This window comes from Dendropsophus ebraccatus, chromosome 7, assembly GCF_027789765.1.
Source record: "Dendropsophus ebraccatus isolate aDenEbr1 chromosome 7, aDenEbr1.pat, whole genome shotgun sequence".
NCBI classification, from domain to species: Eukaryota; Metazoa; Chordata; class Amphibia; order Anura; family Hylidae; genus Dendropsophus; species Dendropsophus ebraccatus.
In genome coordinates, this window is record NC_091460.1 from 95,974,243 (window position 1) to 95,994,588 (window position 20,346).

The 20,346-nt window shown below is 44.5% G+C and overlaps 1 protein-coding gene across 2 annotated transcripts in view; it reads right to left on the bottom strand.

Annotated features, from left to right (window-relative positions):
* Nucleotides 1–20,346, bottom strand: part of MYO1F (myosin IF) — a 228,107-nt gene that overhangs the window by 10,278 nt on the left and 197,483 nt on the right. For both annotated transcript variants that reach the window (XM_069976647.1, XM_069976646.1), the window contains 3 exons: nucleotides 14,550–14,695; nucleotides 2,313–2,459; nucleotides 1,414–1,562 (listed from right to left, as the gene is read on the bottom strand). In XM_069976647.1, coding sequence (XP_069832748.1) covers nucleotides 1,414–1,562; nucleotides 2,313–2,459; nucleotides 14,550–14,695 — 442 coding nt within the window. The remainder of the gene's footprint in view (nucleotides 1–1,413; nucleotides 1,563–2,312; nucleotides 2,460–14,549; nucleotides 14,696–20,346) is intronic.

Here is a 20,346-nt window from a genome sequence, read left to right on the forward strand (position 1 = left end):
GCAGAACCCGCCGGACTCACTGGTGGTGCACTAGATACTTACTCTTTCCTGGACGTCCCGCTCCTGTACCCGGTGTATGCTAATTACCAGAGATGAGTCCGACATCCATAGAAAATGACTAGAACAGTCATTTTCTATGGACGTCGGATTAATCTCTCGTAATTAGCATACAGCGCACGCTCAGCTTCCAGCGGCGATATATCCGTCCCAGGACCGGGTCCAGGAGCAGGACTTCCAGGAAAGAGTAAGTATCCAGGGCTCCACCGGGGGGTTGGGCGGGTTCTGCCCTGGCACACCGCGTGCCAGGTTCCCTTTAAACATTCACCTTTCCATACAACCTAAGGTGATTATGACATATGACAACCCATTCTTGCTCTGTTTAATAGATCAAGAGGATGAGAATCACGAGGGCAGAGAAAGATGTGAATGGAAGCAGGGCCCGACGTGCAGGGTAAGCGCCCTATTACATGGGACGATTATCGTGTAAAAATCATTATATAGTTTGAATTTAAACTATAATAGTTTTGTGTGTTTACTTGTTTGTGTGTCGTTGATCGCATAGCTTGCTAATCGTTCACTAAATGTTCAGTAAATATTTGCTAATTGTACACATAGTCGTTCATTTGCTGAGATTAGAAGGAGTAAACGATGTTGGCCAGCAGCCATTACACAATTCTGATTTGGCAGATAATCACTCCATGTAATAGAGCCTTTATTCTTTCAGTGCTGAGCTGTTTGTACAAAAAATGTTGCTTTTGTGTAAGGCCCTATTCACACAACAGTAATCCTGTCCATAACTCCATACCCACAATGATAGACAGGTTTCGAATGTGTATCCATCCCTGTCTGCATTTGTGTGAACCCATTGACTAAAATGGGTGGATCTGTGTTGCAGATATATGGCATGTATTATGGCTTGCCAGCATTCTTTGTGGCACAAATCGCAGATCCGTAGCAAATACAAGTACGGTATGTATAAGGGTCAGTTCAAGTCAAAAGGTACTATACTGTTTGCAATTACAAATCTGTAATTGTGGACAGTATAGTATGGATGTGTGAAATCGGCCAAAGGATGCCAAAAATACATCTTGTGTGTTAAAATGCAATGTCTAATGTCAGGAGGCAGATATTGAATTTGTGACAAGTGCAAGTTGGTAAACTATTTTAATGCACCTAAATTTAAAAAAAAAGTAATCTTGATCTTGTAGTCTAACCATCGAGGTCTACATAGAAACTGTAGACAACAAACATCATTTTGGTTTCATAATAATTCACAGCCTCATTTATTTTTGTGATTGGATTGGAGCAGTACAACATCCATAACATTGTTATTATTATTATTATTAGCCTCTTCTCACCTAATTCGGCTCTGTGCACTTATATCAGTTCTCTTCTGTCTAAGCAGTCACTTACTGGAATTTTTGGACAGTCCATCCCCAATACTGATTGTCAGGATTTTTCCTCCGAGTTTAAGCTGTGCAACGTCTCCTTGTCCTCTCAAGAATGTAATGGTTCGAGTGCCTCCACCTCCCCAGCCTTCTTTCTTTACTCTAAGCTGTAGTCTGGAGAGAATGCGACCCTTATATAAATCAATGCACATGCTATTGCAAGCCATGTGTATCATTAAAAGATCTGTAGTCAGTATTAAAATAAATAGCTTTTAAATAATTTTGTGTCTCTAATGCCCTGATTTCAATGCTTTATGTGGTTGTTAGACCATCACAACCCCCCTCCTCTATTGTTAAAGGGTTAGTTCAGCAAAAATCTTTTCTTTTAAATCAACTGGTGCCAGAAAGTGCCAGAGGTTTTTAATTTATTTGTAATCTCAAATCTTCCAGTACTTATCAGCTGCTGTATGTCCTGCAGGATGTGGTGTACTCTTTCCAGTTTGACACTGTGCTCTCTGCAACCACCTCTGTCCATGTCCAGAGCAGCAGCAGATTCCCATAAAAAAAACCTCCCCTGCTCTACAGACTGGAAAGAATACACCACTTCCTGGAGGTCACACAGCAGCTGATAAGTACTAGGAGACTGAAGATTTTTTTTTAATTTCTGGCACCAGTTGATTTGAAAGATTTTTTTTTTTTTGCTTAACTTCCCCTTTAAGATAAAGATTTTACTATCTGGTTTTAAATCTGCACTTTTCTCTGAATATGTACATTGGCTTTATTTTAATAGGGCTGTGAATGCTAAGCTCAACTAATTCACAGTCCCTCAGATACACATGGAAACCCCTTTTAATATACTTACATTCTTTCCTATGTATTTATGTGCATTTTAATCATACAGGTTACAACCATGGCAATACTAACGTGTCTGCAAAGTTCAGGGTGAGTTTACTCTTGGTCATCTCCTCATATCTTTTGCACAGTAGACTAATAAGTTCTGTTTTGAACATTGATTCCAGAAGGGTGTCATGATCTGTCTCATGTAAGATGAAGAAGTCATCCTGGCGTGTGCTGGATACATGAAAAGAAATTCACAAAGCCTGCTATTAGTTTGTGGATTTGTTTTTGATTACTTAACAAAAAGAACTAAAATAAAGAAAAGAACTTAAAGGGTTGAAAACTATTCCATAGTGTACCATGTTAAAAAAAAAAAAATTACCAACAATAACAATATGGTGTGTATAATGGGAGCAGCACTCGTGCAGATAAGTTCTTGCGGGGGGGTGCCAGCAGTGTGCACTGTGGGACCACTTGTGCACAGCTATGTAGACAAGGTAAACCACCGCGGCACTCCAGATGAAATCAAACAGGTTTGTTTGATTTCATCTGGAGTGCTGCTTTGGTTTACCTTGTGAACAATAACAATAGATATACAGGAGACAGATGAAATATGTTTAGTCCTATTGACAAGAAGCTCCCGCTGGGCTGCGAAACAAGGTCTTTCTACCTCCCTCCCCATTAACTTCCTAGTTGCCAGGCCTCAGCAGAGAAGAGCTGTGTTCGCTGCTGCCACGGACACCTTCTGTCGGGCATCTCCACCTCCTAGCTGACATTGCCTGCCCCCGCTCCTCCTTTACAGGCCGTCCCTGAACTCCTGCTCGCTGTCTCCCTTCCTGCCGCTACGGTCTGTTCAGAAGTGCCCATGGACGGGGGCGTGGCTTAGCCGGCAATGTGAGTGGACGTGCCTCAGAGAGCTCCCTCAGATAATCCTCCGTTTATCCTGGGCATCCTGCCATTAACATTGCTTCTTTTGCCTAATACCGGGCGGCATACGGCTAGGCTCTCTGCTGAGGCAGGTATGAGCCAGAAAAACAAGCTCCCGCACAAGAATAAGGCGAAGAGAGGTGGGGGAGTGAAGAGGCCTACGGCCCGGCGCCATCTTTGCAGGCAGACTCGGCGGCAGACATTACCGGGTGGCTAAAGAAATACGCCCGCATACAGGGTGACGATAATCCTTCCGACGACTGGGAGGATATCGGGTCTGCGCAGGCTGAGTGGCTGGCACCTGTTGCGGCGAGCTCCGAGGCGGTGGAGACGGAGGCCCCTGCGCCCAAGATGGCGGCCGCAGCAGAGGTGAGTGCGGGTAGAGCCGGGGAGGATGATGCTGGAGCCTCTGGTCAGTGTACTGCTACCCCCACCCTGCAGGATGTGCTTACAGCCATTGCTAAAGGCAATAAGGACCTCACACTGTTAATGGGGAATATGAGAGAGGACATTAACCTACTCAGGCATGATTTACAGAAAGTCTCTGAACGGATGGGAGCGGTGGAAGAAAGAGTGGGAGATATAGAGGATCAGGTGACCCCCATGAAAAGAGATATGAAACGGGTGGCAACGGGTCTGTCGGCGCTGGCTGCAAAAGCTGATGATATAGAAAACCGCCTGAGGCGAAACAATGTGCGCCTTATAGGAGTACCAGAGAAAGTGGAGGGGAGGAATCCGAGTGACTTTTTTGAAACATGGCTGTTGAACACTTTTGGCAAGGACGTCTTGACTCCCCTGTTTGCAGTTGAGCGCGCACACAGAGTCCCGTCCCGTCCTCTGCCACCGGGGTCACCTCCTCAAACAGTCCTAATTAGGATACTACACTATAAGGACAGAGACATTATCCTACGCAGAGCGCGAGAAATGGAGCGTATTGCTCTGGACGGACATAACATCTCTGTGTTCCCCGATTTTTCGGCAGAGGTGCAGAAGAGGAGAGCCAAATATATGGATATTAAGAAAAGATTGAGAGCCTTGGAGATACAGTACTCAATGTTGTATCCTGCCCGTTTGCATGTGGCTGCGCTGGGAAGCACGCATATTTTTGAGGAGCCTGCAGCAGCCCTTGCTTGGCTGGATGAAAACGAAAATAGACTCCGCGGCCCTAACAGGCGCAGGCCGGACAGAGACTGACACCGTGGCACGATGACATCAGGACAGTGATATGTTTTGTAGCTAACCTGGCAGTCATTCCCATTTTGAGTATACTTGGGAGGACAGAGCAGATCACCATTATTATTGCAGTGTACCTATGCAATTGGTTAAAGTTGTTCTACAAGTTACATAACAAGTCTATAAGGCATTGTGCAGGAGGAACTATATGTGGTGACGTTTACTGCCTCCTAGTGGAGGGACAGGCTACCAACATTCTATCTTTCCCTTTCTATGTGTATTCTTTCAGCTATCCCTGTCCCCCCGATTCCCCTTATACTGTTGGTCATAAATACAAGCCAGCATGTCAGCAGATCAAAGTATGTTTCATGACAGATGACTGATCTCTATAGCTGATACGCAGGAGGGCAGATGCGCAGTGAAGCTCGCTGTCCCTCTCTTGAGAGGGTGATATGTGTCGTTCTATTTCTTCATGTACTCTTTCTGCTATCCCTGTCTCCCTGATACCCCTTGTGTGATGTTTGTCCTCTGCTGTCTGGTTGGATCGCTGGCTCAAAGGAAGCGGAATACGATGAATGTGAATATGTGAATGTTATTCTTTATACTGATATGCTGCAGGGGATATGTGTGGAGATGCTTAGTATCCCAGGAGGGGGGACTGGACTGAAGGAACTTTATCTCTTCTTTAGATTTTCCTGGCTATCCCTATCTCCCCATATCCCTTTGTGTTATGTGCAACTTTCCTTTCTATATGTTATGGCAGGGCCCATGGTTTTTTTCTTTTGGGAGCTCGGCATATGCTTGAGCACATATATGGAGTGGTTACTGAAACTGGTTTACGTACTGCTCCATTGTTGGGTCACATACTTTGACCCCAATTCCCGCAAATTGCGGAAATATCTAGAGTTTTTTGTTGTTTCTGGCAGGCGGGGAGTCTCATGTATGTATGTGAGGAGTGATTGTTTGGGTATGAATGTATGGCACTTTCGTGTGGGTAGAGTGGTTTCCGGGGGGCTAAAATGCATCTTTCTCTATTTTTACAATGGCGGTTGAACTAAACGTAGTGGCATGGAATGTGAGGGGACTGGGAGCTCCTGCCAAACGGCTGGCGGTGCTTGACTCTCTCAAGCACCTTCAGCCTGCTATTATCTGTCTCTCTGAAACACACCTTGTTGAAGAAACTAAGAATGTGTTGAATAAATGGTGGGTGGGTACAGCGTATCATGCAACATTCTCAACGCATGCACGGGGTGTGAGTGTGCTTGTACACAAGAGTATAATATATAAAGAACTTAAGTCACTGATAGACCCGGACGGGAGATACATTTGCCTCCACTGTGAGGTTTACCATATTAAATATTGTGGCAATATATGTCCCCCCGCCGTACACACACGCTGTGTTGTATAAGATATTCTCCTTTCTCTCCTCTTGCCCAGATTTACCAACACTAATTGTCGGGGATTTTAATAATACTATGGATTTACACCTAGACAGATTTGTGCAGGGGGCTGCGGCCTCTCCTGCTGCCCCGACGGGAATGTGTAAATTGCTAAGTGAGGCTAACCTCTTCGATTTGTGGAGACTGCGCAACCCTGCACAACACCAGTTCTCCTGCTACTCGGCCTCCCGTGGTACCCTGTCCCGAATAGACCTAGCAATAGGAAATAGCCTTATGCGTGCTTTGGTGGTAGAGGTTGAATACCTGCATAGACAACTATCTGATCATTCCCCGGTAAGGGTCAAACTGTGCTGCGGGAGCCGCCCAGGCTCATTGCAGGCGCCTTGGCGTCTCAACCCGTTCTGGCTCCAGCTGGTTCAGCCTGTCCCTCACATCTCGGACGAAATCGCCTTCTTTCTGGAGGTCAATAATGGTACTGCTGCCAAAACGATAGTCTGGGACTCTCTTAAAGCATATGTGCGGGGTGTGCTGATTAAAGCGATAAGTAAATGTAAGTCCAAATCTAGAGAAATTCACAATATGCTACAGCTTAGATTAGAACGCACAGAACAAGGGTATGTGGACCATCCGTCTAAGGAGTCCAAAAAACAATGGTTAGAAGCTCAGGATATGTATAATGGTCATTTAGAGCATACTGCGGATGATAAGAGGTTCTTCCAGCAGCTTAGGTATTTTGAGAGTGGGGAGAGTACTGGGAGGCTATTGGCGAGAGTTGCTTCGGCTCAGAGGGGACCCTCATTTATAGCACAGCTACAGGCGGCTACTGGTCAGATAGTGACAACAGATGAGGACATCTTGGCAGAAATGGTTTCTTTTTATAAGGACACATATACTTCTAAACTCAATTGTAGGGAGGATGAGCTAATTGCTTATGTTTCTTCTATCCAGCTTCGTAGGTTAACAGAGGCACAGGGGGAGGAATTGTATCGGCCCCTGGCAGTGGAGGAGTTGGAGGAGGCGCTAAAAGATTTCCCGAATGAAAAGTCTCCTGGTGTGGATGGGCTGCCGGCTGAGTTCTTTAAACAATATGGTGAGAGCTTGCTACCGGCGCCTCTGTCCACATTCAATGCGGCATGTGATGAGGGCAGATTACCGGGGTCCATGGCGGAGGCTGTAGTAGTTCTTATTCCCAAACCGGGGCAGGATAACACGCAACAGGGATCGTATAGGCCCATCTCTTTGCTATGCACTGATATTAAACTGATAGCTAAAGTGCTTGCAAATAGGCTCCTCACGGTCATCTCTCACCTAATTCACCCCAACCAAACTGGGTTCATGCCTGGAAAATCTACAGCCGATAACATTAGGAGGTTGTATCTCAACCTACAGGCTCACGGGGGGGGGGGGGGGGGGAGGGGGCTAGGGCTATCCTCTCACTCGACGCTGCCAAGGCTTTTGACAGCGTCGAGTGGAGGTACCTGTGGTGTGTGCTTTCAAGAATGGGGTTTGGCCCTAAATATCTGGGGTGGATACGTCTCCTGTACACCATGCCCACGGCCCGACTTCGGGTAAATGGCCTGTTATCGGAGGCTTTTCCGCTGGCCAGGGGAACCAGACAGGGTTGCCCCCTGTCGCCCTTTTTGTTTGCCCTGGCCATCGAGCCATTAGCAGTGATGGTTAGGGCATCTCCTGATATAGTAGGATTTACACATGGGGCTATAGAAGATCGTATTGCACTATATGCGGACGACATGCTACTATTTGTCGGGAATGTAGAGACATCCCTGCCTGCTATAATGGATATGCTGGGGGGCTTTGGGAAATATTCCGGGCTCCTTATTAACTGGAATAAATCAGTGCTCCTGCCATTGGACCCCCTTCCTGATCTGCCTCTGCTACAGACGCATTGTATACCGGTAGTTCAGCAATTCAAGTATCTGGGTGTTCAGATACATCCTAATCTCTCTAGGTATTTGGCGCTGAATCTGACTCCTCTACTGGCCAGGGCACAAGCAAAGGTAAAGGTGTGGAGAAAACTGCCTCTCTCCCTGGTTGGCAGGGCGAACCTTGCCAAGATGATCCTCATGCCACAATTTCTATATATTCTTCATAATGCACCTGTATGGGTCCCCAAAACATATCTTAAGCAAATTCAATCGCTCTTTAGAGAGCTAATTTGGGATGGTCGGAGTGCAAGGATCGGATTGGATACGCTGCAGAGGGGGAAGGAGGATGGAGGACTAGCAGTCCCAAACCCGTATCTATATTATTTGGCAGCACAGCTTCAACAGATGAGGGGGTGGGATTCGCTGGACCGCCTGGTGCCGAACGGAAGATTACTTCAATGTATGTCAAGGGGAATGTTGCCCATTCATCTCCTGGAGATAGCGGCACAGACTAGACCACTGGATGTTCCGGTTATTACTCCAATGCTGTGTAAAGTATGGGAACAGATCAAACTGCTTCTTGGCTGTAGGGGCTGCATTGAATATACGCCTCTGTGGAATAACCCAGACCTGCGGCACTTGACTCTGTTGGAGGGGAGAGGTGAATGGGAGGGCAGAGGTGTATGCAGGGTGGCACAGCTGTATCAGGATGGTATCTTTAAGTCCTTTGCTATGTTACAGGAGGAATTTCAGATACCGCGAACAATGTTCTATAGATATTTACAGCTGCGACATGCGACTGAATCTCAGTTTGAGGCGGCGCCGCTGATTGCGACTAGTGCCATTCTCCGCTCGATGTTGACTGCAGAGGACTCAAGGGGTCTCATATCCTTTATTTATAAACATCTCCTGTCTGCGGTTCATACTAACAAACCTCTAACAATAAAAGCTAAATGGGAGGCAGATGTGGGACCTCTTACAGGGGAACAGTGGTCTGACATCCTGGCGCTAACACCTAAGTTGGCTTTGTCTGAAACGCATAGGAATCACATGCGAATCACAGCATCACAGCTGTTCCTTCTTCATAGAGTTTACCGCACTCCAAAATTTCTATATGATATAGGCCTGAGAACTGATTCTAGATGCCCGCGATGCCAGATGGAGGGAGCCCACATAATCCATATTATGTGGAGCTGTTCAGAATTAGAGAGGTATTGGAAAGGAGTCCTTGCCCTAATTAAAAAGGTATATCGTATCACGATACCCCTTGAGCCTCTGCGGTGTATACTGGGTTTGATAAATGAATCAGCGGAACCTACTGGAGCGGAGTTGGCAATATGCAGGATACTGTACCAGGCCCGCAAATTAATAGCCCAGCACTGGTTACAGACTGCGCCTCCTACTGTGGCTGAATTGACTGTTAAGCTAAATAATGTAATACGACTGGAAAAAGGGATATACAAAAAAAGGAAAGCAATGAAGAAGTATGAAAGTATTTGGGGCCCGTGGATAGACACTCCTGGTTTGCCGTCTCACTTTCTGAAGCGTAACCCTATGGAGGCCTTCCTATTGTTGGCTGATCAAAACACTGAAGCTAGACGGAATAGGTCCTAATAGATTCGAAACCCTTGGTGAAGCTATATAAGCTGTATTGCAATTGGTTGACGTGCTGGAATGAATGATGGTGTGAATGGAGTGTGTGGGTGGGACTCCCTGTCTGCTGGATGAGGTTCTTGAAACACTGATTCTATAAAAGAACACGATGTTATGTTTACGTATTATATATTTTTGTGATACCTGTGTTTTCCTGTTTGATAATGGGGATGTTTGAAGGACATGTTGTCCTATGGGATGGGGACGGGAACAGTTGGGGGAGGGACATGAGGGAGGGGGGGAGGGGGTTCTTTTTCTTGTAAAATTGAAAAATGTTTAATAAAAATTATCTGATTAACCCATAGCTGCACCAGGACGTTATTGAACGTCCTCGTGCCGCTATGGGAGTTCAGAGGGGGGTCGCGCGGCGACCACCCTCTGAACTGCCGCAATCCCGGGTGCCGCGTGTAGCCCGGGCTCGCGGCTATTAGCGGGCACGGTCCGATCGCCGTGCCCGCTAATTAAGTACTTAGAAGCAGCTGTCAAAGTTGACAGCTGCTTCTAAATACTAACTAATCTCCATACCTGGTGGTCTAGTGGGGGGATCGCCCCCCTGCGGCGCGATTGCGGGGGGGCGATCCCTGCATCCATACCGGGCCGGGGTCTGCTCCGTAATGGCGCTGATCCCGGCTCGGCATTCTATTGCTTTTGGCTGCAGCAGCCAAAAGTAATAGAACACCGATCTCATGGATTCATGCAGTATAACTATACTGCATGGATCTCTATGAGAGATCAGAGTGCATATACTAGAAGTCCCCCAGGGGGGCTTCTAGTATATGTCTAAAGTAAAAGAAAAAAGTATTTTTAATAACACAAAATCCCCTCCCCTAATAAAAGTCTGAATCACCCCCCTTTCCCCATTTTATAAATAAAAATAAATAAATAAATTAATAAACAAACATGTTTGCTATCGCCGCGTGCGTAATCGCCCGAACTATTAATTAATCACATTCCTGATCTCACACGGTAAACGGCGTCAGCACAAAAAAATCCCAAAGTGCAAAATTGCGCATTTTTGGTCGCATCAAATCCAGAATAATTGTAATAAAAAGCGATCAAAAAGTCATATATGCGCAATCAAGGTACCGATAGAAAGATCACATCATGGCGCAAAAAATGACACCTCACACAGACCCATAGACCAAAGGATAAAAGCGTTATAAGCCTGGGAATGGAGCGATTTTAAGGAACGTATATTGGTTAACAACGGTTTGAATTTTATACAGGCCATCAGATACAATATAAGTTATACATGTTACATATCGTTTTAATCGTAACGACTTGAGGAACATGCATAACAAGTCAGTTTTACCCCAGGGCGAATGGCGTAAAAACACATTTCCCCCAAATAAAAGAAATGCGTTTTTTTTTTCAATTTCACCACACATATAATTTTTTTCTGGTTTCCCGGCACATTTTAGGCAAAAATTACATCTGCCTTAGCAAAGTACAATTAGTTGCGCAAAAAATAAGGGCTCATTTGGGTCTCTAGGTGGAAAAATGCAGGCGCTATGGCCTTATATACACGAGGAGGGAAAAACGAAAACGCAAAAATGAAAACTGGCTGTGTCCCCTAAGGGTTAAAAAAAAGAAGTGCCCATGGACGTCCGTGCAAGTTGTGGGAGTGCTGCAGGAGAGACATACTGGATCGCAGGCACTCCTGCTTTCACAGCTGAGAACTCTGAAGCCAAGGAGAGGGAAGCGTAAAACTGCCGGCAACTGACAGTCAAGAACAGGTTGACCTTGATAAAATGAATACAGAGTGTAACTCATCACATGCTCCTGGCAGACCGGACCCTCGGAGCCTCTCTCACTACTAGAGCAGCATAGCAGTTGGGAAAATTCTCCAGGTCACTTTCTCCAGAAAGAGCCCCTTACCATCGATTTTCCTGTTTGACGGGTCTCCTAGTCCGTCTCCTCCTATGTCACCTAGAGGTTCCCCTTCTAGAGCCTCCCAAATGGACTGGAAGTTCACAGAGATTCTTATGGCCATTAATGTCTGACAAACTACCCTGATGTCCAAAGTGGTTAGAGTTAAAACAAGATTTCACAATCATTAAGCATGACTTACAGAAGCTCCGGGGTCGCAGTTCTGAAGTTGAAAGGCAAAACTCTGATTTGGAGGACACCTTGCACCCCATCCCAGTGTAAATTGTGGAGCTACAGCGGCAGGTCTCCATCTCCCACCTTTTCTCATTTTTTCACTAATGAGCGGGCTCACAGGGTACCTACAAGCTTGGGCACCCCTCCCCGAAGTACCCCGAGACCACTTCTGGCTAAACTGATATATTTAAACAACGGGATGCCATCCTTCGGGCAGTCAGCCTGAAAGGAGACATTTTGTACAACAATGTGAGCGTCTCATTTTAACCAGATTTCTCTGTCAATGTTGGGAAACAAAGCGCCAACTTTAAAGAAGCCTGCAAGCTGCTCCATGATAAAGGCTATCCCTATGCCATTATCTTCCCGGCTTGTCTGCGTGTAGTTGATGGTACCACCACCCGCTTCTTCAATTCCCCGGAATTCTTCAATTCCCCTGGGCAAGAGAGGCCGGGCGTGTTGCACCTAGAAGCCCAAGGACGTGAGACTGAAGACTCTTCTGCTGAAGAGTTGTATGCATACAGTGCTCTTGTTTACCTAATTGGTTGTTACAGCTAGTCTTACTGCTCAGGTTTGGTGGGAACCCAGTTGTTTGATGTTTTTATCTATGGCTTTTTTCATGTTGCCAAGGTTGCCTGTGACTGCGTATTTTGTGTTTGCCGCCTCCCGTGCTTCCCTCTTGTTTGTTTGTAATGGGGCTCCGATCTCCGAGTTGGTTCGCTGTCCTACTTCTTAGACATGGCGTCCATTAAGGTACTTGCCTGTAATGTCTGGGGTCTAAATTCTAAGTTTAAGAGGGCTACGGTACTCTATTTTGTTAAAAAATATAACCCCAACCTTATTTTTTTATTACAAGACACCCATCTGACTGGCCAAAAAGTCCTTGCTCGCAAACTGAATTGGATATCTCACCCCTACCATGCCTCGTATTCCAATTATTCCCAGGAGGTTCTATTCTGGTCGCCAAATCACTGCCATTCACCTCATATAGGGTTGAGTGTGACCACTTTGGAAGATGTGTTATCCTCCAAGGGGTGGTTGCTGGATTCCTCTTTACTATAGTCTACACCCCCCTATATCTTTCCTCTTTACTATTCCTATATCCCTCCCCTGTTTCAGATACCCCTACTAGACTCTATTGCCTCTGTGGTGTCTACATTTCCTCCAACCTCTTCTTTGGTGATCGGAGACTTCAACATGGCCCTTAATTCCTCTTTGACCGTATGTCCAAATGTGACCCTGCCAGTGCGTCATTGAAGTCCTGGTGCAGTTTGTGCAATCTGAAAGATAACTGGCGGTGGAAGAATCCCACTGATGTTGTTTATTCATGCTTTTCAGCTACTCATAAGTCTATATCCAGGACTGACCTTGCCTTGGGATCTTCTGATTTACTTCCATTAGTCTCTAATATCTTTTACACACCGAGAAGTATTTCTGACCACTTTGCCATAGTGCTCTTCATCCTGTGCCACAATCTAAACTTTGGCGATTACACCCTAGGCATACTCTAGGGGCATACTCTAGTTATTGGGAATTCAATTCTACGTTCCTGGATCAGCTAGTTCAATGGAATATAAGGCTGTATTTAGAGGGGCTTTCACACTGGAGGTTGCCACTTTTAGTAAGGCTCTGCACTCTCGGGTGGTGAAGTTGGAGGATAAACTTGCTTCTGCTAAGGCTACATTTATATCTGACCCAACTTGGTTTTCGCCTTTGGGGACAAAAATGTGAATCTCTTGACTTACTAGGCCCACTCTGAGCAGCCCTGTGTGTCTGTACCGTACGGAGAACTCCAGGTCTTGATGGCCTTTACAAACGACTGGTATAAAATGAGAGTGGAGCAGTTGGGTCCAATCCTGGCGGATCTATTTAATGGGGTTGATGAGATGGGGTCCTCACTGCCAGTATAAGGGATGAAGTGGTGGTGTATGAGTGAAGTGTGAGTGTGTGTGGATGTGGCAGTGAACAACCATGTCAGTTGATCCTAGTGTTCCCTTAATTCGTATCCCTGGGTTTCAGGCAGTTAATTAATATCCTTTCAATTCTTATTATCTGACTCATGCAGGGCGTGAACCATGATCTGGTCTCATGGACATGCAATTGATATGCCCTGGCTCCTTTGGACATTTACCAGGACCAGGATATTTCTCTGGCCTTGTGTTGATATTGACTGCCTGAGTTACTGGTTCTCGGGGATCCAGGAATGGTTGTGTCTTTGATGTTTTAATGTTGGTATTTGTGTGTTGTCAACAAAAACAAAATGTCAAAAATAAAACCTTTCAAAAAATGTCTTGTTGACAAATCTGGTACACTAAAAGCTAATTTCATACACCTGGAATATGGGCACGTAGCTGGATGTGTATTACAGACCCAAATCAAACCCACGACCTGAAGTACCAGCGCCATAGGTTCTTAGGATGCTGGCTGCGTGGTGACACCACAAGTTGAGTCAGGATATCCACCACCAGTTGCATAGCTAGCATGGAGGCAGACCAAGCAACTGCTACTGGGCCCATGCGTCAGAGCGAATCATGGTTTTCCTGCCCTGGCAAAGCATGGTTTGCCTCCATGGTACTAGCTACCTCCCCTACTTACCTGGCCCGGACCAGTAGCCCAGCATTTGTTCTCCTGGCTCCCCATGCATGAGTGAACTCACTCGTGTGCTGGGGAGTCAGGAGAACGAAGGAATGCTGAGGGACTGCGCCGAGCTGGATAAGTATGGAGAGGGGAGGCCATATAGGATTAATGGGGCCCGTACATTATTTTGCTATATGGCCCCATGAATTCTAGCTACGCCCCTGTCCACCACAATATGGGCACAGAAATGCTTCTGTATTTCGTTTGTCTGAAACTGTTGCACTATATGTCTCTGTTAGTAAGGGGCAGCTGGGGAAGCAGAGTCCTTTTTTGGAATCCATGAGGCACACATGACATAGGCTAATCATATAATTGTTTTGCATATGAATAGCCTTCTTTTGGTGACCTAGAAAGGAAGAAGGTTGAATGAGCTAGCTAGGAACTTTTAAAAATGTCATATTAGGCTAATAAGCCTCTTGATATATGACAAGTGGTAGCAGCGAGACATCTTGGGTACATGTATGGACTGATCATTGTAAAAGTGAGTGCGTAAAGCCGATTTACTGTCTGTCATCTGGGTGAGCTGGATAGTGAGTATTGATTGTTACCTTAGAGAAATACTTTTAACAGAAGGAATTTCGAGCTTCTTCTTCAACACTTCCTTTATTTGACCCTTTTCGGGTCCTTTCTTTACTTTCTCACGCCCAATCAAGTAGATGTATTTGGGAGTGGTGATCAAATCTCTTTTAATGGACTGTTAGTAAAGAGAAGATTATATATTAACTGGAGCACCTATATTCGACTACTATCTAATTTCTTTCAAGCAACATTGCAACCAAAGCATACCTGTTAGGAAGTACACAGGCCTGATTGTTGTGAAATCCCTTCTACCACCCGAGGTTCGAGTATCCAAGCATACAACCACACCTGGCCGATTCTGTGCACACGCCCCATTGGATCAGAATGGGACTGACCCGGCTTGGTCGTATCCATGGATACGTGAACTTCTGGTGGCAGAATAGATTTCTCACAGATCAGGTTAGTGTACTTTATGACAGGTATCATTTAAAGGCAAGTAAGAATCTGAGCAACATGCCACTAATTTAGATTGTATATGAAATATACAATACAATATATACAAAAGTGCATTTATTGGGCTGGTACAACTTGATTACTGGGGTAAGTGAAAATATTCTGGACAAACCATAGAGCAATAGAAAAGCACAAAACAAAAAAAAGATAGGAAGGAGGAGCAAAACTAAAAAAGAAAAAGCAAAATAAAAACAAAACCCTATATATACAGTGGGAAAAAAGGATTTAGTCAGTCACCAATAGTGCAAGTTCCACCACTTAAAAAGATGAGAGAGACACCATATGTAGACCTCAACTATGGGAGACAAAATAAGAAAACAAATCGAGAAAATCACATTGTCTGATTTTGTAAGAATTTATTTGCAAATTATGGTGGAAAATAAGTATTTGGTCAGTAACAAAATTTCATCTCAATACTTTGTTATATATCCTTTGTTGGCAATGACAGAGATCAAACGTTTTCTGTAAGTCTTCACAAGGTTGGCACCCACTGTTGTTGGTATGTTGGCCCATTCCTCCATGAGGATCTCCTCTAGAGCAGTGATGTTTTGGGGCTGTCGCTTGGCAACACGGACTTTCAACTCCCTCCAAAGGTTTTCTATAGGGTTGAGATCTGGAGACTGGCTAGGCCACTCCAGGACCTCCTTCGTTGCCCTTGCGGGGTGCTTTGGATCATTGTCATGTTGAAAGACCCAGCCACATTTCATCTTCAATGCCCTTGCTGATGGAAGGAGGTTTGCACTCAAAATCTCACGATACATGGCCCCATTCATTCTTTCATGAACCCGGATCAGTCGTCCTGGCCCCTTTACAGAGAAACAGCCCCAAAGCATGATGTTTCCATCCCCATGCTTTACAGTAGGTATGGTGTTTGATGGATGCAACTCAGTATTCTTTTTCCTCCAAACACGACAAGTTGTGTTTCTACCAAACAGTTCCACTTTGCTTTCATCAGACTCCAAGCTGGTTGCCTATTGCAGATTCAGTCTTCCCAGCCTGGTGCAAGGCTACAATTTTGTTTCTGGTGTCCTTTGACAGCTCTTTGGTCTTCACCATAGTGGAGTTTGGAGTCTGAATGTTTGAGGGTGTGCACAGGTGTCTTTTTATACTGATAACAAGTTTAAACAGGTGCAATTACTACAGGTAATGAGTGGAGGAAAGAGGAGACTCTTAAAGAAGAAGTTACAGGTCTGTGAGAGCCAGAAATCTTGATTGTTTGTAGGTGACCAAATACTTATTTTCCACCATAATTTGCAAATAAATTCTTACAAAATCAGACAATGTAATTTTCGGGATTTGTTTTCTCATTTTGTCTCTCATAGTTGAGGTCTACCTATGATGTAAATTACAGACGCCTCTCATCTTTTTAAGTGGGAGAACTTGCACTATTGGTGACTGACTAAATACTTTTTTTCCCCACTGTACAGTAAAAGGCTAGGTTCAGACTATGTAACTGTGCGGCTGTATTTGCGGCTGTAATTGTGCGGCCGTATTTTTGGTGGTTCATGCGCACGCTGGAAAGTATACGATATACGGCTGCACAGTGCACACTATGTATGAATCTACGGCCCTATCGTAAACGGACCCGTAAAAAATGAACAAGACCATTGTTTGTGGCTGGAAATGCGGCCGTAGATTGACAGGTGGTCCGTACGGAGTACTTAAAAAATACCCGGCAATGATGCCGAATGCCGATGCCTCTAATAGTTAATATATTAAATTAATAAAACACATTTTCTTTGTAATAAAGTCCCTTTCGTTGTTCAATAATTTAATTCTAACGAATCCATCATTGTGCAATTAAATATACTGTTAAAATAAATATATATATAAATAAATGTATATTTATATATATATTTATTTTTGACAGTATATTTAATTGCACAATAATGGATTCGTTAGAATTAAATTATTGAACAACGAAACTGATTTTATTTCAACGAAAATGTGTTTTATTAATTAAATATTAATTAGTACAGGAAGCTCCAGTAAGCCGTTAATTCATATTGCCGGCAATAGAGCTTTCTGTACTAATCATCACTTTACTTTAATTAAAACATCAAATGTTTCTTCTAATTATGTTATCACAATAGCATTATTAGAAGAAACATTTAGAATTATATGTGCGCTCAGCTGATTGGCTGATCGGCTGAGCGCACATATAATTAGCGGGTCCGCAGCACAGTGACTTCATTGTGCTGCGGACTAGCGAAGAGACAACATCAGGGTGAGTATAGAGCTTTCCCCACCCCCTCCCCAGCACTGCACCCATCCCAGCAAGGAAGGGGGGTCACCTAACCCCTTCCTTGCTGGGATGGGTGCAGTCTGACATCAGTCTGGCCCCCAAGGGGTTAAGGGGGATGCAATACATCCTCCCTTAACCCCTTGGGGGCCAGACTGTAAGCAGCGATCTGTAAAGATGCTGCATACTGTAAGGAGCACAACACCGCTCACAATGATGGGTGTTGTGCTCCTGTTTGTGTGTTTTTTGTGTGTTTCTCCCTTTTTATTTTTCAGATATCGGTATCTTGGGGATTACGTCGGATTCCGTGGACTACGTCGATGATGAGCGGTTGTTTGTTGTTTTTTTTTTTATAAAATGGTCAATGAGGGGTGTGGGGGTGTTTTTATTTGAATAAAAAAATTTTTTAACTTGTGTCTTGTCTTTATTTCTTTACTTTATAGACTTAGTAGTGGAAGCCGTCTAATAGGCGGAATCCATTACTAAGTTGGGGCCTAGTGTTAGCAGGTATAAAATGGCTAACACTAACCCCCTATTATTACCCCAGTACCCAATGCCACCAGGGGTACTGGGAAGAGCCGGTTGCCAGTGGTCCCGGAGCGCCAATTTTGACGCTCCGGGACCGGGCGGCAGCAGGCTGGTAAGATTTAGGCTGGGGAGGGCCTAAACCAATGGCTCTTCCCACCCTGGTGTTACCAGGCTGCTGTCGTTTGGTTTTTAACCCGGCTGGTTATAAAAATAGGGGGGACCCTATGCGGTTTTTTTTTATTTATTTATTTAAAAAAAAAAAACGCATAGGGTCCCCCCTATTTTTATAACCAGCCGGGTTAAAAACCAAACGACAGCAGCCTGGTAACACCAGGGTGGGAAGAGCCATTGGTTTAGGCCCTCCCCAGCCTAAATCTTACCAGCCTGCTGCCGCCCGGTCCCGGAGCGCCAATTTTGACGCTCCGGGACCACTGGCACCCGGCTCTTTCCAGTACCCCTGGTGGCATTGGGTACTGGGGTAATAATGGGGGGTTAGTGTTAGCCATTTTATACCGGCTAACACTAGGCCCCGACTTAGTAATGGATTCCGTCTATTAGACGGCTTCCACTACTAAGTCTATAAAGTAAAGAAATAAAGACAAGACACAAGTTAAAAAATTTTTTTATTCAAATAAAAACACCCCCACACCCCTCATTGACTATTTTATTAAAAAAACAACAACAAACAACTGCTGGTCATCGACGTAGTCCACGTAGTGTTGTGCTCCTTACAGTATGCAGCATCTTTACAGATCGCTGCTTACAGTCTGGCCCCCAAGGGGTTAAGGGAGGATGTATTGCATCCCCCTTAACCCCTTGGGGGCCAGACTTATGTCAGACTGCACCCATCCCAGCAAGGAAGGGGTTAAGTGACCCCCCTTCCTTGCTGGGAGGGGTGCAGTGCTGGGGAGGGGGTGGGGAGAGCTCCATATTCACCCCGATGTGTCCTCTTGCTGGTCCGCAGCACAATGAAGTCACTGTTCTGCGGACTCGCTAATTATATGTGCGCTCAGCCGATCAGCTAATCAGCTGAGCGCACATATAATTCTAAATTTTTCTTCTAATAATGCTATTGTGATAACATAATTAGAAGAAACATTTGATGTTTTAATTAAAGTAAAGAGATGATTAGTACAGAATGCTCTATTGCCGGCAATATGAATTAACGGCTTACTGGAACTTCCTGTACTAATTAATATTTAATTAATAAAACACATTTTCGTTGAAATAAAATCAGTTTCGTTGTTCAATAATTTAATTTAAACGAATCCATCATTGTGCAATTAAATATACTGTCAAAAAATAAATAATATATATATATATATATATATATATATATATATACATTTATTTATATATATATTTATTTTAACAGTATATTTAATTGCAAAATGATGGAATCGTTTAAATTTAATTATTGAACAATGAAAGGGACTTTATTACAACGAAAATGTGTTTTATAAATTCAATATATTAACCATGAGAGGCATCGGCATACTGCAGAGGATCGCAAACCCCGGTAATAGCGATTCATGTAAACTGTTTCCCTGCTTTCCCAGATGCATTCCAGAGGTGTTTGCATCACTTTCTTAAGATTTTATTTGTTATTTTTAGTTGAACCAGATTTCCAAGTAAATGACCGTATGTTTTCAGCCGCATGTCTATTTTTTCCCACGGCCGTAGTTTCATCCGCACATTTACAGCCGCATAAAAAATACAGCCGCACACATACATAGTGTGAACATAGCCAAAGACTGTAACCTGCTGCTATGTTTCCATAAGGCCGGTGATGCTGGGGAAAAAGACAATTTTCGTACCTGCATCCTCAGGGCTGTTTTAAAATCCTTTGTTTTATTATAATGTTAAAGGAGAAGTCCCACAAGTTACAAAAACTACAGACAGGCTGGTGGGGGCAGTAAGATAATAAACAACTGAAGTTTCCGGGTCCCATTCACATCAGCCGGCAACTTGCAGCTCTCATAGCTGCTACATCACGTTCCTGGTTGGTGGAGGCCCCGGGCGACAATTTAGTTTGGGGCCTTTCATCCCCCCCCCCCCCAAAAAAAAAACAACAAAAAACTATACAGCCATCCATACAAGCGTCTGCCTTACTGTAGGGGATTTATTACCTACCCCTCCTCACTCCTGGCTGTATAGCTCAGCATTTTCTTCTGTTCTGCTGAAAAAAATTATTGCTTGCAATAATTACATTATGCAATGGAGCACTGCGAACCAACGGCACAAGTGTGTACCTGACCCTTCCTACAGAAGGCAGCCGTATATGAGAAGGCTCAGATCCTGAACCTGCTCCATACCTCTCTAGTGTCCATTAGTTATATGTACAGCAGATGTCACCCAGGAATAGGAACACATATATACATATAACCACACACACACAAACATAATCACACACATACTCCCTCACACATACATACATGCAACCTCACTCACATACATGCATACAGTGTGATGCGGGGTTTCTCTTTGTGTATTAACAGTGTGATGCGGGTTTATCTCTGTGTATTATCAGTGTAATGCGGGGT